Here is a 26,056-nt window from a genome sequence, read left to right as displayed (position 1 = left end):
TAATTTGTTCATTCTTATTAAAGTGATGTTTCAGTAGCACTTGCTATTGTTGGAAGTATTAGCTAGCAGATGTGATGCATGGTTTACAACATTGCTGTGTTTCTGACTTGCATTATATTTCCTAAATTATATGGTGCTCTAATGTGAGAAAATACGCCCCATGGATTAGATTTAAGACTACCAAACTCATTTCACTTATAAACTCTACCATATATGAAAATAGATTCTGAAAAGGAGAAGTCTTGTGTATCAAAGGAGTGGATGCTAAGTGCTATATCCCTGAAGATCAAACAGTGCATGAAAACATCTTTCATACTAGTTGAATATTTTCAGAACTAGTAGAAAATTGTTCCAGTACTTCACAAATCTTTTTATGGTTTTATAAGAATAGGTTGCTGTTTGCTGAAAAATAATCTTCCATGACTAATCAACAAAGCACTTTCTCTAAAGTACTGTATGTGAGAGTAATAATGCATCTTGTTTGTGTCCAACCCAAGAGGCTAATATATTAACTACAATCATTGTGGGGAAGATCATTATAGAGACTGTACATATAACAAGCAAAGAGATGCTTATGAGATGAGAGAACTCCTCTTTACACTCAAAGATCAAATAATTGCCAGCTAGCTCCTAGGAAAGAACAGGCTCAATGCAAATTGATTTGTTTTTAAAATACTTTATTAAGTCCCCCTCATCCCAGTGTGTGTGTATGGTGGGTGGAGGAGGGAGTTGTATCAGATCTACAGGTGACAGACAACCCTTTGGTCCTGAGAACAAGGGGAGGGATAGGCTCAGGCTACTCACAAGCCCTCCTTTCTTTCCCCCTTCCCAGAGCACATATGTAGATCCTCCCTGAGGTGGAGAAGAGAATTTTCTGCCTCTCCCTGCTGCCATTGGCTAGGCTGTGGGGAAATGGGGGAGAGTTGAATTCTTTTTCAGCCCCCGCCCCCACACCTTCCTTGTTTTATGTGAATCCCTCAAGGCAGGGAACAGCCATTCAGCAACACTTGCTGCCCCACCCTACTTGCCCTATAGTAGAGATGTAGTTTGAACAGCATTTCCAAGATGCTGTGGTCTGACTGATTGACAGGTTTTAGGGTCAGGAAGGGATTTTTCCCTTAGGGCAACAGCAGCAAAGTATCTCTGCCTTTCTTGCAGCAAATATGTTAAGGGCAATTAAAAAGAGGATGGTGATCAATTGTTCTCCATGTTCACTGAATGTAGGACAAGTAGTAATGGTCCTAATCTGCAGCAAGGGAGATTTAGGTTAGATGTCAGGAAAACTTTCTAACTATCAGAGTAGGTAAGCCCTGGAATGGGTTAGCAAGGGAGGTTATGTAATTCCTGTCATTGAAGATTTTTAAGAACAGGTTAGTTAAACACTGTCAGGGATAGTGTAGGTTTACTTGGTCCTGCCTTAGCACAGGAGTCTGGTATAGATGACCACTCAAGCTCCCTTCCAGCCCTGCGTTTCTATGAATCTGCGTAAGAGACCCAAAAGTTGGCTTGTTGACCTTGCTCGTCTGGAGGAAGGAGGAGATTCTTTAGTTCTTCAAAGACAGAGGTATCTTTTGAGTGTACCGTCATTTTGTCTTGTGAGGAGTGCAAGAGAATTCAGAGACTGGCTGAATCCTAGGGGGATAAGCTGAAGGGGGCCAACCCTGAATGCTAGATGGAAGCCCTTTAACATCACATTGGACACAAGTAAATGCCTGGAATTTTTTCGGACAAATGGAGAGTTGGTGTCTCCCTCATTAAAGTTAAAAATATAAGAAGTTGTGGCCTTCTGCTTCAAAATCTATCTGTGTTTGTTTCATTCTCGTGTGTCATGATCAATTGTAGATGAGCATCTGTGATCCTTTTCAAAAACGTTGTTAAATGACTGATCACTTCAGTGACTTATATTTTGTTTGCTGAAATTTGGACAGGACACTCATATAGTGACGGTGTTTAATTTTCTAATCCTATTACTTTTGAAAAATAGTCTTTGGGAATTGAAGGAAAGTTATGTAGGTTATTAAGTTAGCCAGAAGAAGAGGTCTGACATTTGGTTTACAGTTTTATGTTAGGAAACTTAAGACAATAAAATGGACCAAAAATGCTTGTAGAATTGGTTCATTATCAGTGTCAATATCTATTGAGACAGGTAACCTGGTAAAAGGAATTCTTGTCAGGATGAAATGGACATCCTCAGACCCACCTTGCTTGCTGTAGGCCTCTGGATTCCACTAGAAGATCCAAAAAAGCATGAGGACCTTCATAAGACCAGAGATGATTTTAAAAATCAGGTGGAACCTCTTTGTTTTCTGCTAAGGAATCAAAGCTTATCCTGTATTCTCTTGGGTATATATCCTTTCCCTTGGGCTTCTCCCACAAGGGGAAAGTTATGGCTTTCTCTGAAGGCTGACTCTGAGAGCTCATTATCCACCTCCATCTCCTCTGGCAGAATGCAAGACTACTTTCAACAAGCAAGCTGATTCTAAAGGTTTCTAGAGTGCATAGCCCACCAGCCAGTCACTTTCTATACCCTCCTAGGATCTCTTAGTCTCTAGCCTCTGATTGTCCCTGTTCACTTTGGAGATTTGGGACCTGATCATTATGTGGTGGGGCTATGAGGTTTCACTTTTAAAAAGCCCTCTGAATTTGTTGTCCAGATAGCCTTTTCTCGGGAGGGGATGCTGTAGGCAATCCAGAAGGCCATAGAGTCATTTCACCTGATGAAAAGGGGTTTTATTTCAGGTGGTAGTAGTAGTTATTGTCTTGTAATAGGGGATACCGTGTGGGGTGTCTGACTAGCTGTTAGCGAGAGAGAGAGAGAGAGAGACACGTCCCTGCCCTTTTAATCTAAATGAAGTTGACTTTCAGATTTGTGGCTAAAGAAAGACTCTGGGCAAGAACAATTAGTAAGCAGCCTCTTACTGTCTAGAAAAATTCTAAAACAAATTCTGTTCATGAACTGTGTATCTTCACTTACAGTCTTTGTAGCTTAAAGTTACACATCTACTTTTCAGTTGATTCTTTTTGTTGGTGATAAAGCTAGTATAAATTAGTTTAAATGTTATGGAATGAGCACCAATGCAAATTATTTTAGCCTACAGAGTGTATATGCATGATAGTGTCCAGTGTGAACTTCTTTGGGTTGGCTTTTGATATCAGAAACACTGAGCATTACATATATTTTTTTCATTCACTCTCTCCCTTCCCCTACTTGCAAGTTAACTTTTATCCATAACAGTTCTTGTGTCATGAGAAGATATAGCTGTTTTCCAAGTAAGGACTAGTTATGAGAATTATTATATCTGGGGCAGGAAAACGTAACCATTGATTAAGGAGGCAAACCTTTATGAAAGAAAATGACTGCAATAAAGGATACTGTAGGGGTGTATGTGTGATCTCCTTACAAGCCCCCAATAATTGATGTCCAGGCATTATCAAGATTGTTCTTCCTTTTCATTTGAGAGAAGAAGTGCATCCCTGGAATCAAGAAGCTAATAGCAGTTATTTTGACACGTTGTTTTGTTTGACTCTCTCTCTCCTTTTTAGACTAAAGAAAGGACAGCTGATCTTTTATCTCGTATAGGTGGATACTATCATGTAAGTCAAAAGAGATAACATGATTCTAATTAATGTAATTATAGTCAGAACTCTCATAATTCTTTTAATAACTGACATGGTGGCTTTATTTTAATTAGCTGTAGAATTTGATTAAATGAACTTAAAGGCATTTGGGTTTTTTCTGCTTGCTTTGCAAGAGCCGTGCGGGAAATGGTTACAGCAGTGTTATTAAATTGGCCTGAAATGTGAATTTTCATGATAATGTTCAGATTCTAGGATTACCTAAAACTAACTCCTAATCCAATTTCTCCAACACAGTCAAAATGTTCACTTGGCTGCTGGGCCATCTGTCTTGCTCTTTATTAGGTGCTGACAATAATATTTTAATGAGTAGCTTTTGGTCAGTGTTAAAATTTTAATCTTAATTACTCAAGAAGATCATTTAAAACTTCATTAAGAACCAGCCTACATGGAAAGTAACATTGTGATCTGAAGATAGCTATTTCAAGTGAGTTTTTAGCAATGGTGCAGTATGTGACAGCCCATTCGTTAACCTGCGCTTCTCAGTGGAGGCATATGTTACCGATGCTCCATGTTCTTCACTGGCTGCCCATTGGCTTCTAGGTGGAGTTAAAGGTGTTGGTTATGACCTAGAATCTCTAAATGCCTTAGGGCCTGCCTGCTTGAGTGAATAATTTTTCTCTGTGCCGCACTGCCATCATTGAGAGCAGGTGGATGAGGTAATATCTTTTATTGGATCAGCTTCTGCTGGGGAGAGAGACAAGCTTTTGAGCTACACAGAGCTCTTCTTCCGGTCTGGGAAAGGTAGTCAGAGTGTCACAGCTAAATAGAAGATTGAACAGATAGAATATCTGTTAGCTACTTATGCTAAACTAAGGGACTATTCAAGGTGAAGTGGCCTGTTAACACCCCTGTAGTCATAGGACACAGAGGAGGGTTATTGGATTACAGATGGTTGGTGAAAACATTATCTAAAGCTATACATCCGGTGTCTTTAAGACCATGATGTTTAGTGTCTAGTAAAGTTATGAATTTAAGCTCCAAGGCTAGTCTTTTGAAAGTGGTGTTCAGGTTTCCTTTAAGAGTGAGGACCAATAATTCAGATAATAGTTGCATCCAAACAAGTGGGCTGTAGCCCACGAAAGCTTATGCTCAAATAAATTTGTTAGTCTCTAAGGTGCCACAAGTACTCCCGTTCTTTTTTCAGATAATAGAGTGATCACTCTGTAACATATCTAAAAATTCAAATATATTATTAACAGAATTATTAAAATTCAAATTATTAACAGTATAGCACCAAGGAGCCCTAGTTATGGACCAGGGCCCCATTCTGCTAGGCACTGTACAAATGTAGAACAAAAGTCCCCGCACCAAAGAATTTACAATCCAAGTATTATACAAGAAACAACAGATGGAGACAGACTGAGGAAGAGTAAAAGGAAACAATTAGACACTATCAATCAGCTCATTAGGCAGTGGTCTCAGCACATCAGGAGCCTAATCATTGTCAAGTACTTTGGCAGCATCACAGAAAAAGAGTTTTAAGGAAAGTTGTGAAGGAGGATGAGTGAGCTTTGCATGTGTTTTTAGGACACATTTCCTAAGCGTGAGGTGCAGCATGGGAGAAAGCACATAGGTGTTGCTTTGAATATAGAACTGGAATCTCCAATGAATGCAAGACCCAAGATTGAAAATCTACTTTAATAGATTTGAAGCAGCAATCCTATTTCACATGTAGATGAGGAAGATGCATTAGCCTCTGAACTGATAAACAAGAAAGAGAAAACAGTCAATGAAGTGAAATATAACATTTGTGGAGAGATCAAGTTGAACAGTCTTTCAAACCACAACTGCAGATATTAAAATGAAGTACTTCCATGTCAGTAGAGAAAGTCTGCACATTAAAGATGAGAACTGAAGAACCCTGTCATATTTTGAATATGTGAATGCATGAGGAAAAGAGAAGAAAGAAGGCTTATAGTTGATTTTAATTATTTGGAAAAACTGGAATGACAAAAAATACAATAGGAGTGAGTGATAAGCCAGAGGAAACAGCTTTACTGGATTAGCTTTATCTTATTTAAAACCACTCCAAAAAATTATTGCAGATTTATGATGTGAAAATGAAAAGAGCTCTCTAGCACACTCTGCAAAATACGCATAACTTTTTAGTTAATTTTCTTTATATATGTAATGGTATATTATGTAGAGAGCAAGAGAGAAATACGCATTACTAAGGCAGCAAGTGCTGGCTGCTTTGGCTGATGGCATTGAGGAAGGATGGGAGTTAGTGGAAACCATGACAGTCTCTCAGAGAACTGAAAATAAAATACAGATTTAGCTTCTTTAATTTTATAGTTTCATAGCTCAGCAACATATTCATAAGAATAAGAAATATCTTTAAAGGAATTCGGACTTGAGATAGAGGAAATATAAAGCCTAGAGAATCTGAAATAGTGGATACTGAGACAGAGATGGGATCTGAATTCTGGCTGTTAGTAAAATGTCATTGGAGAAAGAAGGGGAAAAGCCACATTTGGAGGATAAAGACATACGAGGGGGCAGGGGGGACATTTGGCCATGTAAGTAGTTGAGAATTAGGGAGAAAGCAACTCTGCATTGATAAATTCTAAGAGATTCTGAGCTGAGACAGATGAGCGAAACTGGCTAGGGGACACCAGAAAAGTGTGCCTTGATCAATCAGGAATGAGGATTTTTTTTAAACACAATGTAATTTGGGAATAATGGATAGATAAAAGACAAAATATCTCCCATGGAAAAGACTTCTCCCAAAACCATCAAGATTAAATTATGCATTTGTTTGGCAACACAGAGGAAATATAAATTGGTAACAACGTGGCTGGACCCATTGGACTCAATGGAGTTATACAAGCAGAAAATTTGTCCCTAATTGTTCAACCTTCATACTCCTTTCTGCTCCTTTACTCAGTTTTATGGACATTCTTATGAGACAAGAAGATAATTTCAGTGCAGTTATGCCAGCAAACCAAGTAGAACACAGATTAGAAAATTCTTCTGGAACAGTTGGTAATAATGAATGCTCATAGGACACAGACTGTGAGCACAATCTGCAAAGCATCACAGGACATAGTCACACACTAATTTACTGGGTTACTTATTGGGAGCAATGGAGAGGAGAAGGTGTTTAATGTTTCATTTCAATGAAAGCAGATATTAGAACTATCACTGTCTAAGAAAGCATTAGTCCTTGAATAGGTCCACTCAGAAATATAGCTGTCGGAGGGTAAGGAGGGTCATACTACTTCATTCATAAGTTTGTTGACACATTGGTGATTGTGTTAACACAGAAATTCTGTAGTCTCACAGGGAAGCAAAATAGAAACTAACAGTGTACACTTCAGAACTTTGTGTAGATCTCTGTTATTGTGCTTCATTAAAATCAAGGTCCTGCAAATAAGATTTGGGACCTTTTTGGGTTGTGCCATGATCCTTTTCACATAATAGGATCCTGTGGACACATTTAAGCTTTCCAGTCAAGGGAGCAAATATAAATTTCTGTGCCATCAATGGTGTCAAGCTGTCCTGCAGTCGCTCAAGAGCATGAGTAACGACCTCAGGACAGACTGGTAAGAAGTAGGACATAAACCCCAAATCGGTTATGAGTTCTATACTTAGATTTCACCAACCAATGATCAAGTGTGAACTCCTCAAGTACTATAACTGCCTTAACATGGAGTCACAGAGGCCCCTTGGTTACTCTGATCTATCTTGCCATCCAGGTGAGCCTGCCTTTGTGATAGATGGTTCCTTACATCACAGATCACATCAATATTCAGGTTACTCCCAGTCCCAAAGGACCACTCACTTACCCAGATCAGTCACATCTTAGATCTCACACCAAAGACAATGCTTTAGATTTAGAGCTAACCTAGGCCAAGCACTGGGGATCGTTTGCTTATGCTTAGTAATCCTTGCCCCGCAGAGTCCAAGCAGCATAAAATATATAGTTTCTCCTTATTAGGGCTTTGGATTCCCCTCCCTTCTGTTTCAAGTTCCCAATTCAGATGTTGGGAGGAAGTCAGTTGCATGTTTCCGCTCCCCTCCCTATCCATGAAGAAATCAACAAAGTCCTTGGCCTCTGATGTTGCATAATGTTTCATCCTGTGTTGTTGGGCCTTCTTTTGTTGGGCAGGAGATAACACCTCCACTAGCAAATTAGTATTTCATACTTGTTAATACTTCTCTCCTGTCTGGTGATTTACAGTTACAGAGCAAACACTTAAATATTACCTTCTAACATGGGTTACAGATAGTACAAGTGAGATTAATACATGCAGTAACTTACAAGAATTCCATGAAGTCTAAATACTAAGCACATTTTTATAATTCTAATACTTATTTTAACAACATTAATGCACAGGTAAGCTAGCCTTATTCCAGACCTGTATTTATCAGTGTTCAGTTGATTCCTAGAGCTCTTGGCATGAGCTGGCAACTGGTGTGCCAGCATCACAAATGGTCCTATAAAGAGGGGAATTATGTAATTCATACCTTTTAGTATAGGTAGAGTTCCCATCTGGCCTCCTGTCTCTTTGCACTCACCTTGTTTAAACTGCCACCTTGGATCAGTTCTTGCCATTGCTGAACTCCCTATCTGACCAGCATCTTGTCTCCCTCAACATTGTTCACTTGTCCCTCATTCTGCTTCCCAGCATCCAATCCTTCTGTAAGTTCCAGTTGATGGGTATCCATGACCTCTCCTCTGCTCTAACTTCTGTGCTCTCCCCTGTCTGTTTATTTACCCTCCACATCTCTTTACTCCTTTGACCCTTTCTTGCATTGCAACACCTGCACAGCCAACTCCCAGCTCTCACTCTTCTCTCTGTCCTCCCCCTCCCTGTTTGTTTACTGTTTGCACTTGTTTTCTTTCACTGTATACTAAGATGCAGGATATATGGGGTGGAAACTATCTTTTGTATTACACCTATGTACTTTGCCTAGTACAATGGAGGCATGATCCCTCATTAGACAAGCTTTAATTGGAAGCGAGGGAAGGAGAGCTGTCCTGACGTGGTCAGGGTAGGAGAAGAGAGAAGGAGCCTCCGTACTCCACTATGCAGCAAGGGAAGGCCAAGATTTGAACAATCCAGAGATGTGCTCAATTCCAATGAGTGATCTGTCTGCCTTTCAATAGGACATCACAACCGTGAGTACCAAGAGCACCATGAATACCTGAATTTGGTCTCAGAGCTACCTGAAGTTAAATTTCCCACTGTCTTGCAATATTATTTTTAGTTTACATTAACCAAGACTTCAGTAATATAGTGCTGCCTTTTGTAAAAGCAGATGATTTCTGGACTTTAGCAAAGCTTTTGATACAGTCTCCCACAGTATTCTTGCCAGCAAGTTAAAGAAGTCTGGGCTGGATGAATGGACAGTAAGGTGGATAGAAAACTGTCTAGATGGTCGGGCTCAACGGGTAGTGATCAATGGCTCCATGTCTAATCGGCAGCCGGTATCAAGTGGAGTGCCCCAAGGGTCGGTGCTGGGGCCAGTTTTGTTCAATATCTTCATTAACAATCTGGAGGATGGTGTGGACTGCACCCTTAGCAAGTTTGCAGATGACACTAAACTGGGAGGAGTGGTTGATACGCTGGAGGGTAGGGATAGGATACAGAGGGACCTAGACACATTAGAGGATTGGGCCAAAAGAAACCTGATGAGGTTCAACAAGGACAAGTCCTGCACTTAGGACGGAAGAATCCCATGCACTGCTACAGACTAGGGACCGAATGGCTGGGCAGCAGTTCTGCAGAAAAGGACCTAGGGGTTACGGTGGACAAAAAGCTGAATATGAGTCAACAGTGTGCCCTTGTTGCCAAGAAGGCTAATGGCATTTTGGGTTGTATAAGTAGGGGCATTTCCAGCAGATCGAGGGATGTGATCATTCCCCTCTATTCAGCACTGGTGAGGCCTCATTTGGAGTACTGTGTCCAGTTTTGGGCCCCACACTACAAGAAGGATGTGGATAAATTGGAGAGAGTCCAGCGGAGGGCAACAAAAATGATTAGGGGGCTGGAGCACATGACTTATGAGGAGAGGCTGAGGGAACTGGGATTGTTTAGCCTGCAGAAGAGAAGAATGAGGGGGGATTTGATAGCTGCTTTCAACTACCTGAAAGGGGGTTCCAAAGAGGATGGATCTAGACTGTTCTCAGTGGTAGAAGATGACAGAACAAGGAGTAATGGTCTCAAGTTGCAGAGGGGGAGGTTTAGGTTGGACATTAGGAAAAACTTTTTCACTAGTAGGGTGGTGAAGCACTGGAATGGATTACCTAGGGAGGTGGTGGAATCTCCTTCCTTAAAGATTTTTAAGGTCAGGCTTGACAAAGCCCTGGCTGGGATGATTTAGTTGGGTTTGGTCCTGCTTTGAGCAGGGGGTTGGACTAGATGACCTCCTGAGGTCCCTTCCAACCCTGAGATTCTATGATTCTATGTCTGAATACTTCTGTTTTTCTTATGTTTTAAATGTCAGCCCTTCATTAGCAGTAACGTACTAATAACTGCTGTTTGACATTTTCAGTGTAAATGTGGTTTGTGTATGCAGTATACATACTACAAAGTGTGCTTTAGTTTATAGTACAGTTGAAATGAAAGAAAAGTTTCAAGAAGAAAAAGGGAAAGAAATTAAATAGATTTTATGGATTATGAAGCCAGTAAACATAATTACACATAACTAATGTTTTGCCATCTTGGTATGTTGAGCAAATTTCAGTGGTTTGTTTCAGTGGAGGAAAGAAATTTTGCTTCCTTAACCATTGGTTTCTACCTGTAGAGGAGTGAGAACTTTCTGTACAACATCCTTTATTTGCCAGGGTTTTCGGGATAACAACACAAAGCTTCAGTATTTTTAATAGCTGTGAACTTAGATCATTTCTGGTCCTTCAGTCTTGTAGATTTATTATTTGGATTGGACCGTATTGTGCTAAATACTGTATGGACACATCAGAAAGATAGTCCCTGGCCCAAAGAGCTTACCTTTGACAGTAGTCTCCATTTCTTTTCTTTTCCTTTGAGATCTGTGAAAGATCAAATTCCTCATCCAGATAGGATGTCTTTTCAGTCAACTTTCCTGATTGTGGAATCTTGATAAACAGGGTCTAAATGTTCTGGAGATGCAACAAAGTCTCTTAAAGTTACAAGCCTTTCACACAACAGAATTACAAAGCTAATTGTGATTCTATTACATTATGAGGGTACTCTGTGTTCTCCAGTGAATCATTTTAATGTAACATGCCACCTTTTTCTTGCTAAGCTATTCCACTGGCAGTCAGTTTTACAGCCCTATTCCTCCTTCCTCATGCAAAGGAAAGCAGACCAATATCAGGAAAAAGCACTTGAAATGTAAGGAGGGTCTTCAAATGATTCTTTATGCTCAATAATAGGAAAATTTTCAAGGAAGATTAACCCTGGCTATAGGACTAGGGATCAGGGGCATTGCGGGGGGAGGGATGCAGGGAGTTATTGCCCTCCTGGAGCCACCATCCCAGAGCTAGGCACCCGGCCAGCAGCTGCCTTTCTCTGGCCGCCCGCCTCCTGTCACTGCCATCTCTCCTTCTTTGGGAAGCAGATCCATGCCTGGGGGAGCCTGCCTGATGCAAGAGATGGCCATGGGTCTCAGCTGAGCTGAGGGGGGAGAGGGGGACAGGGAGCTGACTCTGACTCAGAAGTGGAAGCTGTGGCTGATGTTGTACTGAAAAAATGTTCCAGCTCCTGGGTGCTCTGCTTAGAGAGACAGCACGCTGACATGCTCATTTAGGCACACACACCCTCTCTCTCACACACACACCCCGGTGATGGTGGTATTTCTTAGTACTTCCCATCAAAATGTGTGATGCACATATATTCTCTATAATTTTATTCTCTCAAAGTTCATTGAGGATTACAGTATTGTTATTAGTTTTTTGACCTCTGCATTTCATAATTTTATTCTCTGATGCTTAAATGTAATTCTTTGAGTAGTGAGTTCTAAAATGCCTAACCTGTCCTGGTTGGAGTAATTATCATTATTACTTTTATTACCATATTGTGCTTTGTCACTCATTATTTAAAGGGGTACAGTCAAATAATAGTATCCTTGGAGAATGTAAATTTAGCTTTTACTCACCTTAGGCAGTGCCAGTTTTAAAAAAAAAATTATCTAAACATGACACAGTGCAGATGAAGGTCACTTATTTTCAATTTGTATTTTTTTAATTATATCTGCCAAATAATTTAAAATTCTTCTGAAAAGAAATGCAGTTCCAAGTTTAATACTAATAGTAATTATGGAGTCAAATGTTAGTGAGTCATGTACATGATTGTGATTGGTAAACATAAATCCCAAAATAATTAGAAAAATGAATTCCAGTTCTTAATAAAAGAGAAAAAAAAATCACATGTTAAAATTAAGTACATACATTTTTAGTGCAGTGAAAAACAGCTGACTAAAATAGAGTACATAATGGCAATAACACAGAGAAAGTTAGAGAAAGTAAGCATATTTTATTTACTTTTATTTATCTCTACTCAAGATAGCATATGAAGCATCAAACTTATGTTTCTGATGCCTGATTTGGGATTGGAAATATCTTACTGTATTATCTCCTGATTGTTCTAAACTTACATATACATTTAAAATGTGGCTTTAATTGGTGTTTCTGTGTGTGTGTGTGTGTGTGTGTGTGTGTGTGTGTGTGTGTGTATATATATATATATATATATATATATATATATAATTATATATATATATAATTTTTATTCTTTATATAGGAATTAGCTATTTCTAAGATGCATGCTCATCTGCAAAAAAAAATTAGAGTTTTCAGGTGCCTAAGTAGCCCCAGGAATCATGGTTAAAGTTGTCCCGTGCTGCCGCTACCACAACCACCACAATCACACACTCTGAAATGCCCCTGCTTCCTCCATTCCCAGTTCACATCCCCAACTTTGCCATGTGCAAATGGCTAATTTTAAAATATAATATAGGACTTTTATCCAATTTAAAGTAGTTAGCTATTAATATTATTTAACAGTAATTTTTTCTAGAACTTTGCATTTATTTATTGTTTGTTGTTTGGTTGGTTGTTGACTTAGCTTTTTTTTCCTATTGATTTTCTGTGAATAAATATTGCACCGGTGACCTGCCATAGATGTGGTTTAAAACTGATCTGTCTATATATATTTTTATTCTCCTTTTGAGGATAACATAGATAAAAACACATGTTTAAGTGCATATTATTTTTTTTAAAAGTGATAAAAAACACAAATTTAAGTGCGTATTTTTTAAAGTGTGCCTACAATACGCATAGTGCAGACTCCCCTCCTGCCCCCCCCCCCCAATTTTCTCTCTAGCCTACCTCGGCCCCTCTGCTCTAGGAAGAGTTAGGAGCTGTCCATGCTAGGAGATCTTGACGGTTCTAATTAGTAAAATATAGAAGAAAAATGAGACTGTTTGTTTAAAAGGCAGCTACACATATGAAAGGCCAAACACTGGGAGAACAACACCCTACTCTCTTCTGTACAGTGGGAAGGGGCATTCTTTAGGTAGGTTGCGTGCTTTGAAAGGAAATGAGTTAGTTTTGTTTGGATCTCAGCTTGTTGAGCTAGAATGACTTTAACAGCAACAAAGTGTTTTAAATCCCAGCAAACAGGTTTATTTCAGACCCATTTACCGTTCAGATTCATCAGCGACTATTCTTAATGTTTCCAGGTACTGTGTTAAGAAGAGAGCAAAATGGGAACAACACTTTGGCTTTTTTAATACCCATGTATGCTCATCTGCCCCACATGAGTCACAGAGCTCTCCTTTCTGCCAGCATAGAGGCATTGACAGAGAAGGATTTAATTTTTAAAAAATGACATCCCTCTTGGTTTAAAATCGGGGTTTCTTAAATGTATTTATGTATTTATTTGACTAACTTCCAATCTGGACACAAGATTCAAAGTAAGAATTTATTGAAATGTATGATTTTAATCTGATCAATGTTCCTTTTAAGTTTTTATATTTGTGAATCATAATTGGGTTTTTTTTGTTTGTTTTTTTTGCTGCTTCATTCTTGGAAGAAAACCTCTCTTCCTCTTCTGCCCCTCTGAGCCTGTGCATCTCCATATGCACCAGAGGATTGTGCAACTTTATGGTTAAAGCTCTCAGCACCAGTAGGATGATATTTCTTTGGGACAGAGTGCGGTATAGTAGAGCAGAAGACTAGGAGTCAGGACGCCTGAATTTTTTTCCTTGCTCAGAAGTCTGAATAAATATTAAATTTATTTCTTAATTATGTTGTAAATCTTGATTTGATCCCAGTTTGAACGCCTTTGTCTGTTTTTCCAGATCTGAAGAGATTTATACTTGATAGTGTTTTCACCAAATGTGTAGTTTTCATCAAATGGTGTAGAACATATCACTTTTACATACTATGCAGTTTCTAAAGATGAGATTTTCCTTTCCACTTTCCAGGTTTGATTACAGCAGTCACAACAAGCTCAAAATCTTAAATAAATAATTAAATAAATTCCCCTCTCTCATATTTCATGGCCACAAACCCCAGGCCATTCTAAGTGTTTTGGAAAATAGTGCAGTTTAGGCAAACTTTAATTAAACTGAATGCGAACAGCTGTAGATTTTGTATGGATACTGAATCTTTTCCTCTTAAGCAAATTTTAATGCTTTAGAAAATGCCAGATTAAAATCTGAAAAAAACAAGATAACTTGTTCATCCACAGAACTCAACAAGCGCATAGGCAGTGAAAAGTTTCCCTAAAGAGGCTCTTAATAAACATTAGCCCTTGACAGCAGGGACCAGCTATAGTAGTCCCTATAGGAGGAAATTTTGCCTCCCTGATCATCTGATAGATAATGTCTTTACTGATACCATTAACAAGTATTCATACCTATTGTGGTGATGGTTTTGTGATTTCAGCACCTGTCCATGAGGCAATTTAGTGATAGCACCATGTAGCTGACAGACAGAGATGACTTATGGTCATTACTGTCCTGACTTGAATTATGGGTGTTTTTAAATCAGTGATCCTGCAATTTAATGCGCGCGCACACACACTACAGTTTTAGAAAAGGACACATTTAATTCAATGTGTAATCTTGATCACTACCTTTTAACAGTACATTTTTTCTTAGAGTGCCTTACATAATTCATCTCCTCCTGTTGTTTTCTTCCTCTCTTTGCTCCATCTCCTTCCATTAACTAAAACAAAGTCTGAATAATTGGCCTCGGAGTAAGAGTTTCCACATCTCATTGGCTGTCCTTTGGAGCTATCCACCAAATTGTCAAGGTATATGTGACTGTTTGTATTTTAATAATGCTCAGAGGCTCATCTGGAGCCCCATAGTGTAGAAACTGTACAGACGTGGTGACAGTCACTGCCCTGAAGAGCATATACAAGACAAAAGGTGGGAGGGGAAACAGCAGAGAGACAGAGGTGAAATGATTTGCCACAGGTTACACGGCAGGTTAACGATTAAGCAGGGATTAGAACTCAGGTCTCCTGACTCCCAGTCCTGTGCCCCATCCACAACACTGTACTGCCTTGCACTTTGAAAGTCTAATCAACTGGAATGCTAATGAATTGCACCATTTCCAAACCCTTTTGATGGGAGGGGGGAAATAAATACATGTCTGTTTTTAATTCATTTTCATTTTTATCTATTATAAAAGCAATAATATCTAGTCATAGTATTCAGCCTTTTTGAAAGATGTCTTAAATGTTTTGTCTTTGCATCTAATCCATCCTACCCAAATTTAATTGTTTTATATATCTCGAAGATTACAAATAACTTGAACCATCTTTTTTAAATTTTAAAACACCAAACACTTTTTAAAATATTTTCCTTTTAATAGTTGAGTTTATACCGTAATTCCTTATTGTTAGAGTATTCCAGCATGGTAGTCCAGAAACAGATGTCTTCATGTTTTATAATGCATCTCAGTGATATAAAGAAAAATGAGGTAATTTAGTCCAATAATTTGTATGTTTAAAAATAACACTTGTCATAGACTCATAGAACTTAAGATCAGAAGGGACCATTATGATCATCTAGTCTGACCTCCCGCAAGATGCAGGCCACAAAAGCTGACCCACCCACTCCTGAAATAATTCTCTCCCTTGACTCAGCTGTTGAAGTCCCCAAATCCTGATTTAAAGACTTCAAGTAGCAGATAATCCTCCAGCAAGTGACCCCTGCCCCATGCTGCGGAGGAAGGCGAAAAACCTCCAGGGCCACTGCCAATCTACCCTGGAGGAAAATTCCTTCCCGACCCCAAATATGGCGATCAGCTGAACCCCGAGCATGCGGGCAAGACTCTCCAGCCAGACACTCAGGAAAAAGACTTTCAATATCCCAACATTGACCCTCGGTACTAATTACCAGTGGTCGCACGTTATTGACCTATTGACTAAATCACGTTATCCTATCAAACCATTCCCTCCATAAACTTATCAAGCTTAATCTTAAAGCCAGAGAGGTCCTTCGCCCCCACTGTTTCCCTCGGTAGGCTGTTCCAGAATTTCACTCCCCTGATGGTTAGAAACCTTCGTCTAATTTCAAGCCTAAATATCTAACTCAGATGGAATTATTCAACTTCCTTTTAAGGAATTATACTGATTGCTTGCTTTAAAAGTAAGGAAGTAACAGTTAACTGACTCTTCCATGCTCCTTTAGCTTTATGAACAGCAATAGCCAGGGCTAGGCCAGTGGCAATCCAGTATGTTATCACAAATCAGGGCTGGAATCTTCCGTTTGTTTTATTCCCAAATCAACAGAGATTGGTTTTGCTATGAAAGGCAGGGCTATTTGCTGTGGAGGGAGTAGCTGTGTCAGAACAGGACTGGCACTGATGGGCTTTGGACACACTATGTGACCTGGATACTTTGAAAATAGTTGATTAGTGTGGAGTGAAGGAAGAAAAAGGAATTTTTTTGGATTGATGAAGATACGAAAAGATTTCCCAGCACGGGCTCCTTACATCTAGAATCACTGTGTGGTTCCTGTCACTTCCTCTCTTTCTCCACCATGAAGGAGAGGTCACAGCTGCCAAATTTTGTGCAAATTATTTGCAAATATGTTGTATAATACTTGAATTCTATAATTTTATATTTAACAGTGTGGTTAAAAGAATGTGCTTTAAAGAAAGACCCTAACTAGCAAATAAAAGAAAGCCCTTGAACGTAACGAGTTGTAAGGCCAGAAGGAATAAAATAAGGAGGCTGTCTGGTTCACAAGAATAACACATGAAATAAAGAAAAGTTTCTAAAAAAGCGGCCTCTGACCAATAGGGGTGACTGCAGATGGTTTTAAGTAAGACAAAAAAATTGTCTTAGATTGAGTCTATATGGGCCTTCCCACCTCACATACCAGTGCTGTCTCAAAAATTAGGGTCTATATGAACCCAGTTCCAATGGAAAAACTGTTGGGCAGCAAGAAGGAGGGGAAGAGATAAAGCGAAAAGGCCTTGGAGAGAGGAGGTTGAAAATCTTATCTGATTAAGACTGGAAATAAGGATGAACGGTCTCAAATTGTTTTTTTTTAGCTGATGTCAGTAATTGGCAATGACATCACTTGTGTGTTAAAGGGTATATAAAAAAGTAATCTCTTATAGGGTTCATTGCTAATACCTGTCCGGTCAACTTTGAGCCAACCAATATGGGTCTAAACACCTCTGGTTTAGCCCATTTGTAAGTATCTTGATCAAATGCTTATAAATGTTTTGTTTCCATCTGGATGTAGAAAATTGCTTATTTATTAGGTTTGTTAGGCATGTTTAGGGAAATTGTACAAATACCATTCAGCCTTTGAATTTAATACAGAAATTTATGGTTAAATTAGTGTTGTGGTAAAACCCTGTATAAATAATAATTCCAACATATGTAATTAGCTCACTGAATAATTTGTGTATTTGCAAATGTTATAGGATCAGAGGATGATCAGGCAATATTCTACATAACTGTTACATTCCGTTTCTTCTTGTATCTCAACTTAACTTCTTACTGAAGCACAGTTCTGACTTTTCAGGACTTTTTGAAAACTATTATGCACTGTTAATCCTCAGGGCTATTGTAAGTAAATCCTTGATAAATAAGTGTTTACCTCCCAGTCAATTTCAAATAGTACTATAGACTTTTGTAGTAACACATTTAATGTACACAGAACACATTTTAATAATAATACTTTGAATACTATGACTAACTTTGAGGAAAAGCTATTGGACAATAAATCTACTGGTGTTCCTAATACAGACTGCTCCACCTTTGTTTCTGTTACATATATTCAAATATAAGGTTTCAACATAACATTTTCTATACTGTAGCACACATCTCAAAACAGACTTCCCCTCTGATCTTCTCTGAGATGATTTCTCAGTCTTCACTCTGTGACCATAGTATGTAGTGTGTGACCTGGACTCATCAGAGCTTGAGAAATGGCAGCATCTCAGGCCTTTCAAACACTTCAGAACCCTGTCTGCAAATAAGCAGTCTGCAGATTTCCATAGCTAGCAGCATTCCAGACCTTGGGTTAGCAGCTGTCTGGTCTTCTCAGGTATTGGCGAAACACAGATCTGCACCCTGAACAGGTATAGTTATTGGGACCCAGCCCTCACAGCAAACACAATTATTGGTCCTGAATCAATCTAAAGAGCTATTTTTAACCTTTTCCCCTTTGCTGTCTGGCTCAGCTTTCAGAGGGTAATTAAGGTATGACGGTAGGTTTCCCACAATGAAAATTTGCCATACCACCTCCGAAGAGCTACTGAGCATGTCTGGTAAACTACTGTTCACTTCTTGTATTTGCAGTTTCTGGTCTTTCTGAGTTGCCCTACCTTGCTCTTCGTACGTGTGCAAAGACACAATGTCCAACTAAGATTAATGTCTCTTCCCCCACTGCTTCACTTCCCCTCCCCTGGAGAAACAAAGTCAAATGTTGCATGATAACGCATCTGTGTTACCCAATTAATTTGTATCTAACCATATACTTCAGCTTAAGGTCAACACATCCTGCTCCAAGCAGTGGTGGGAATAGGACATAGAGCTACAGAAAACTTGGCAGGTGAATAGATGGTGAAGCGTGTCTGGGACATAGATGGGTACTGGATAGGGGCTCTCTGGAGTGGGAAAGCCAGGGCAGCTGGGTTTCTGGTAGTGTGGAAGTGGAAATTTGGAATGGCTAGGATTGTCCACTGGGAAAGATGAGAACAGGCTCAGCAATTGGGAGAGCAGGTTGGGCAGAGGTCTGGGGATAAGGAAAGTGAAAGTTTGAGACAGCTGGGTTTGTGGGGCTGTTCAGGGGGGAGCTGGGGAGAGATGAGCGTGGTTGGAGGTAGAGTTCATGGAGCTGGAAGGTAGCTGGGTATAGTGGCTGAGGGCTGGGTGGAAGCTGGGGATTGTGTTGTGGGGTGCTGGCTGATTTGCAGAATGGGTAAACGGTGGCAGCACTCAACCCCACCTCTCGACTTTCTGTCCCTGCTCCCACTTGGTGGCTCCTCCCAACCTCCCCCCCCCCCCGACACACACTCATATCCAGCAGGATACCATATGGCCTCTGATGTCCATGAGCCACACATGCAGGCCACTTGTTCCTAACTGAACACACAATATTCAATCTGGACTACAAAGTGTGGCCTGCATGATTGAATGTCACATGAGATGTCTTGCATAGATTTTTGTGAGGAAAGCCAGTTGAACAGGGTTGTGAGGGAAGAGGCAGAGGGCTCTGTCCTAGATTCATCTGATTCCTGCTGCTGCAAACCCATGATGGCTTCAAACTTGCATAGTTCTTCACTCTGTTTGGTTGTTTCTGCTTCTTTTGGATAATAGTGTAAGATGATACCATGGGGATGGCCACAATGTAGCCTTCCTTGCTGATCATACCCATCTTCCACTCCTTGTAGGCTTTCTGCTTTTTCTTAATCACCTCTCTGAGATGCTTGCTCGTCCAGCTTGGTCTACAACTCCTGCCTTTGGATTTTTTCCCCTTTCTTGGGATGCAGGCTTCTGATAGTTTCTGCAACTTTGTCTTGAAGTAATTCCAGGCCTCCTCCACCTTTAGATCCACAAGTTCTTCAGTCTAATCCTCTTCCCTAACTAATTTACTTAATTTTTTAAAGTTAGCCCTTATGAAATCAAAAACCCTAGTCCCAGATCTATTTTTGTTTATCCTTCCATTTAGTTTGAACTGAATTAGCTCATGATCACTCAAACCAAAGTTGTCCCCTACAACCATTTCTTCTATGATGTCCTCATACTCACCAAAACCAAATCTAAAATGGCATCCTCTCTTGTTGGTTCATCAACTACTTCTGACGAAGTGGGTATTCACCCACGAAAGCTTATGCTCCAATACTTCTGTTAGTCTATAAGGTGCCACAGTACTTTGTCGCTTTCTACAGATCCAGACTAACACAGCTACCCCTCTGATACTTAGCTGATGGATTCCTTCACCATCACATCTAGGAAAATCTGAGCCCTATGATTATTACTAGCACTTGTCCTCCAGTCTATATCTGCGAAGTTAGTGTCCCATGATCACACAATTCCCATTAGTATTTACTTCATTAAAATCATTAAAAAGGTCTCTATCCATATCGAAATCAGATCCCTGTGGTCTATAGCACACCCCAAGCACTCTCTCAGGGGAGGCTGTAGTGGCTTTCTTCCCAAATGGGATCCATTCCATCCCTTCTTATTTCTTTACAGTCTACCTCATGATTGATATACAATGCTACTCCACCACCTTTGCCTTTATTTCTGTCTTTCCTAAACAGCACATACCCTTCAATACCTGTACTCTAGATGCTTTGTAGCTGAGGCTTGACTTTGCAAAAGGATTATCTCACACTATTATAGCTGAGGCTTGATTTACAAGATTTAGGTTCAGTTCCCAGCTCTACTGCAGACTCCCTGCATAACCTTGGGCAAATAATTTAATCTCTGTGTCTGTTCTCCATCTGCTGTATCTATGTGCTTTCATATTATCCTTAGAATGTAAGCTTTTTTCCGGGGAATGGACCATCTCTATTATATTTTTGTACAGTGCCCAGCATAATGGGGCTGTGGCCTCTAGGTACTACACAATACAAATAATTAACAATCAATATAAAAATCCAAGTACTGGGGGGACTGCCCTTACCAAAGTACTGATCTACAAGATTCAATATTCTACAGAACCTACTTAGAGGAGTAATAATACTAATAAACTTGTAGCATGATCTGAAACCAGGTGTAGCAATCTCACATCTCCATCACCTGCTTCAAATTACAATAATTCAGAGTATCTTAATTTAGCAACAACTGCTTAATCTTAATTTAGCAACAACTGCTTATACTCTTGGCATGTGAGAACATTTTCAGGTGTAAAGGAGATCTCAGGTACATTTATTCCTCTAATTGTGATCTGAGCATCAAACTGGAAACTAGGAACTCCTGACTGTTAATCCTTCAGTGGCCTTGGCCTTGGCCATGCCACTTAATTACTTTCCCTTTTTCATATAATACTAACCTCCTTCTTGAGCATTTGGTAGCTACAGTGCTACATAAACGTACGGTATTGCTGTTAATTATCCAAGAAGACTGTTTCATAGTAAATTAAAGTGATATGTGACATTTAATTGTGTGTTGTGTTTAGATAGGATACTGGGGTGAATCCTTCTAGCTTTCCCATATAAGCTATCTTACAGCAGTCAGTGGGAATCACTCACATGTGGAAAGTGAATAGAATTTGTCCTGATAATTAGGGCTGTAGTCTGAAACCCAATCATTATGATCAAACTGAGTCAATAAAATTAAATGGCTAGAAACCTTTTTGTGACCCCATCCTGGGTGCCTGGGTGACCCCATCCTGGGTGCCTCAACACCCAGCTGGAGAACCCATATCCTAGAGACCATCAAGCTGTAGAGCTCTGCAAAGCTTGTAAGCTTCTTTTCCAGCAACAGAAGTTGGTCTATTAAATTATATTACTTCACCCACCTTGTCTCTCTCATGTTCTGGGCCCAACATGGCTACAACAATATTGCAAACAAATATGTTTCAGTAATACAATATTGCAAGAAAACATTCTACCAAGTCTCTTAACTGTATATATGACAGAAAATCTGCTGCTATTTATATTGTGAGTACTTTGCAATTTTTGAATTCATCTTCAAGATTTATTTAATTTCTTTTTTAGGTAAATCTTGGAAGCAACCAGTATCTCTTCTCAGCAGTGGTGGATCCCAAAGAAATGCCTTGCTTCTGTTTGCGGCATGATATTGATGCTCTTCTCTGGCAACCACGGTCTGACCAACCAGACAATATGTGGGAGCACATTGCAACTTTCAATGCTTTAGGTATGGAATGAACTGTTCAGTGGCCTGTCTCTTTCTAACAAATGTTACTCAAGGTTTTGGCATCTTATTTCCATTAGATCTATGTTTTGTTCATGAGTTACTCTAATTAAATTTTGATTGATTAGTACATTAATTCTATTGTTGAGAGAATGTTGGATTAATTTTAGAAGTACTAGAACAAAAGGTATAGGTAATGTCTGTGCCTTGACAGAAGATTAGCTTAGAAGTTAAAAAGGTTATCTAATCACAAGAACGTTGAGGTCAGTGCATCATTCTTCATAACTAAATGTTTATAAACATGTGAACAAGAGGTTTAAGAATACTTGACATAATATCAGGGAGAAGAGATGTACCTTAAATGTCAACAGACTTGGGCTATTTCAGATCATGGAGGGGAGCTCAACGGTCAGAGAAAGCTCCCTTTTATAATGAGGGGTTTCAGCTTGAGTACCACTGCTGACCTCAGCTGTGGCCATATGACCCAGGAAAAGAGTGAGTCTCTTGGGTAAGTAGGCCCCAGGCAATTTCAAGCTTTTTAGCTCACAGCAAGCATCTTAAAGTCTACCAGAAACCAGCAGTCATTTAGTGCAGGGCATAGAGTACAGGTGTAATGTGTTCATGGCAAGGTACATTTTTAATAAGCGGTCTTCAGAGTCTGGTGACTCTTTAAGTTCCAGGTGACAGGCCAAGTAGCCTCACATTCATATTTTGTATTATTTTTCAGCTTTTCACATTTAAAATGAAGGCTCATCTTAGTAACTATCCTGTAATTTTCTTTTAAATAATTAACCTTGGCAGCAAGGAGACTGATATTGTTCATCTTTTACACCTTGGCTATTTTTATCTAGCTGCTGGTCTGTAGACATCATGGTCATAGAGTTCAAAGCCAAAAGGTACCACCAGGTCATCTAGCCTGACCTGTGATTCATGGGCCATCAACACCACCCAGCAGCTGAAATTAGACCAAAGTATTACAGCCCACAGGAGACTAGACATATTATGTGCCACAGGCAGAAAATAGGAAGGAACAAGGTGCACAAGTGCACAAGACCCCACATGGCAGGAAACTGATTAAGTGAGAGATACTCCGATAATCCTGGCAAGTGACCTGCACTCCAGGCTCCAGAGGAAGGCAAAACCCCTCCCTAAGGTGACTGCCAATCTGACCTGGGGCAGAATTGCTTCCCGAACCCACATATGGCGATCAGTTAGGCTTTGATCATGTGAGCAAGAATCCCAGCGAACCAGGCACCTGCTTGGTGCCACCTTAAAGCTTTTGCCCTCCCCATCCTACGTCCCATCTCCATCCTTAGCCAATCCTGATGCATCACAGAGAGAGATTTAAAAAAAAATAATTAAAAAAAAAATCTCAGAATACACTGGGGGAGAGAAACATCCCTTCTTTACTCCTGCAGATGGCCAGCTGAAACGTGCGCTTTTAGGAACATAAGACATAAACCAGAAGTGAGCCCCAGGGCTGCAGAACGCTACCCCTGTACCATCAAAAACAATAAAATCACACAGTTGCACTAATAAATTTGTCTAGTTCTCTCTCTCAAAACTAATTACATTGTTTGCCCCCACAACTCCTATTAGAAGACTATTCTAGAACCTCACTCCTCTGATGGTTAGCAGCTTTCTTCTGTTTCCAGCTTGAATGTGTTCATGACCAGTTTATATCCATTTGCTCTTATGCCAGTATTGTCCTTTAGTTTATTAACCAGTTATTAATAAAATGTCTCTTCTTTTATTTCAGCCTTTTGAATCTGGTTTCTATTTCTGAATCTAAGGTTGTAGCTCTGAAATCTGTATCTTATTTCCATCAAAATCAGTCAAGCACAAGATTTCACATACACGATGATAACTATAAGGTCCCTCCCCGTGGTCTCTGGAACTTATTTTCTGCCTCAGTGAGTGTGCTGGAGCCACAGTAAAAATGCCTAAACTGTCATCCCAGCGCCTCCAGTTAGAGGCAGACATAACTGTTGCATGCTTGCAAGTTTATGAATCCCATAGATTTCCAGGACTTGCAGCTCGGAAATAATGAACTGCCTGACTAGGGTACTGATAAGCTAGTAGAATGCAACAGACCACAGAACACTGCTCCCGTGGTGGCCTCTTGTCTTCACATTGTTTGTCCTAGTCATCATGACTCATGAATGACTTCCAACAGATGAAATAGGAGGGCAGAAAAGACTAGATCTCAGTCCAGTAAACACTGGTCATTGGTACAAGCCCACATTAAATCAGTGAGAGAAGCTAAGAAATCCTTCACTTCCATTATAACTGTGTTCTCAGCAAAGTCTGAGAACACACTTATTCTGGATAGTGGCTTACCTAATCAAACCAGACTGTGTTTGTTGTCTACTTTGGGATTTGAACTCTCATACCTGATTTTCTTTTCCTTTTGTATTAGTTGTTTTATTTTGTACTTGAACTATCATATTATCAGCTTCTTACCTTGATCTAATGTCACTTTAGGCTTCAAGTACCTTTAAAATCTGCTATCATTTCTCAGTCTTTGTATATTTGTCATTATTTTTGTATGCAAACTGGTTTTATAATGCTTTAAAAAAAGACAAGGCAAATCTTTTTCCAAACTAGTAGTAATTAATTTTAAGCATCTTACAATTAATCATTAATACTCTTTTAAGACTTTAGGTGCACTAATATTTCTATAATTTTGGAAATAAATGCTAGAAAATTAAAATTCCTCTTCAAGCTTTCTGTGCTTGTGGGGGTAAAAACATCATTGTTCCTCCATGTTTTCCTCCTTACTGTACTATCATTTACAGTACCGTGTTGAAGTTTACACTTCTGTGCTAATCTAGTTACCTTTTATTTGCCAGAAAAGACATATGTCACCACCTTGTTTATCTACAACCAAACATTAGAAATATCATGCTAGAGCCAGTCAGTGGTAGTAAGTGAGCATCTTGTGGGGTAAAGAAGGTAGTTTTACAGAATCCACAGTGCTCATTTTATTCACTAACACAATGCCTCTAGTCCTGTTCTCTTCTTTTCCCTATTTTAATTGCTGGTCTAAAATCAGTCCCACAGTACATAGAGAGTGATTGGAGAATTGTGATCATTTGGGACCAAATCCTCCTCTTTGTGTGAAGTAGAGCCAAAAGGACAGTGCCTTCGCTCCCTTTCCTGGCAGTAGTCACCACTGTATGTGTGAGAGAGATGATGTAAAGATTTTCCATGTTGCATCCCTAATAAAGCACACATTTTTCAGTGAGGGTGATTAACTATTGGAGCAAACTACCAAGGGAAGTGGTGGATTCTCCATCTCTGGATGCCTTTCTAAAAGTTATGTTTTAACCAAACACAAGTTATTGGTCTCGATACAGGGGTAATTGGGTGAAATGTAATGGTTTGTGAGATGCAGGAGGTCAAACTAGATGATCTAATGGTCCCTTCTGGCTTTGAGCTCCATGAATCTGTAAAGGAAAAGTTGGTTTTTGAGGGTCCCCCCTTCCCCCACTTAGGCCTGGGCTACACTAGCGGGGGGGAGTTTCGAACTAAGATACGCAACTTCAGCTACGCTATTCGCGTAACTGAAGTCAAAGTATCTTAGTTCGACTTACCTGGCCATCCTCACGGCAGCAAGTTGACTGCTGCGGCGCCCCCATCAACTGCGCTTACTCCTCCTGCCGAGGTGGAGTATAGGCATCGATTAGCAGATCGATTTATTGCTTCCAGACGAGACGTGATAAATCGATCCCCGATGCATCGAACACTACCCGACTATCCAGCGGGTAGTATAGACGTACCTTTACAAATAACTTTACAAGGGTTTTATTCCCCTCTCATTACTGCAGCTGGTTGGAAGGATGGGAGTGTTGGTCTTTCCCCTTCTAAATCCCTGACTGACTTGAAATCTTCCTTGTCTTCCAGCTGCTCAGCAGTCTGTATTCTGCTACCAACCCAATGTTGCTGCCATGGCTATGTATAGACTAGGAAAATAAGACATTTAAAAATTAATTAAAACACGTTCATTTACTTTTAAGCCGCAATGTAAACAGGCCAAGACGTATTTCAACATATCATATGGTAGCGATTGGCTCTAGACTCCCTCACCCCCAGGATTGTTTTTAAACCCGACGTACCTTGTCTAC

General features: G+C 39.8%; 1 protein-coding gene across 3 annotated transcripts in view; it reads left to right on the top strand.

Annotated features, from left to right (window-relative positions):
- The window catches only part of NUDCD1 (NudC domain containing 1), a 171,552-nt gene that overhangs the window by 120,382 nt on the left and 25,114 nt on the right, over nucleotides 1–26,056 (top strand). For 2 of the 3 annotated variants that reach the window (XM_039526150.1, XM_039526149.1), the window contains exons 9-10: nucleotides 3,544–3,594; nucleotides 21,773–21,932. In XM_039526150.1, coding sequence (XP_039382084.1) covers nucleotides 3,544–3,594; nucleotides 21,773–21,932 — 211 coding nt within the window. The remainder of the gene's footprint in view (nucleotides 1–3,543; nucleotides 3,595–21,772; nucleotides 21,933–26,056) is intronic. The other variant, XM_039526151.1, reaches the window with a different exon arrangement.

This window comes from Mauremys reevesii, linkage group 2, assembly GCF_016161935.1.
Source record: "Mauremys reevesii isolate NIE-2019 linkage group 2, ASM1616193v1, whole genome shotgun sequence".
In the NCBI taxonomy this organism is placed as follows: domain Eukaryota; kingdom Metazoa; phylum Chordata; order Testudines; family Geoemydidae; genus Mauremys; species Mauremys reevesii.
This window is presented reverse-complemented; position numbering and strand designations above follow the sequence as displayed.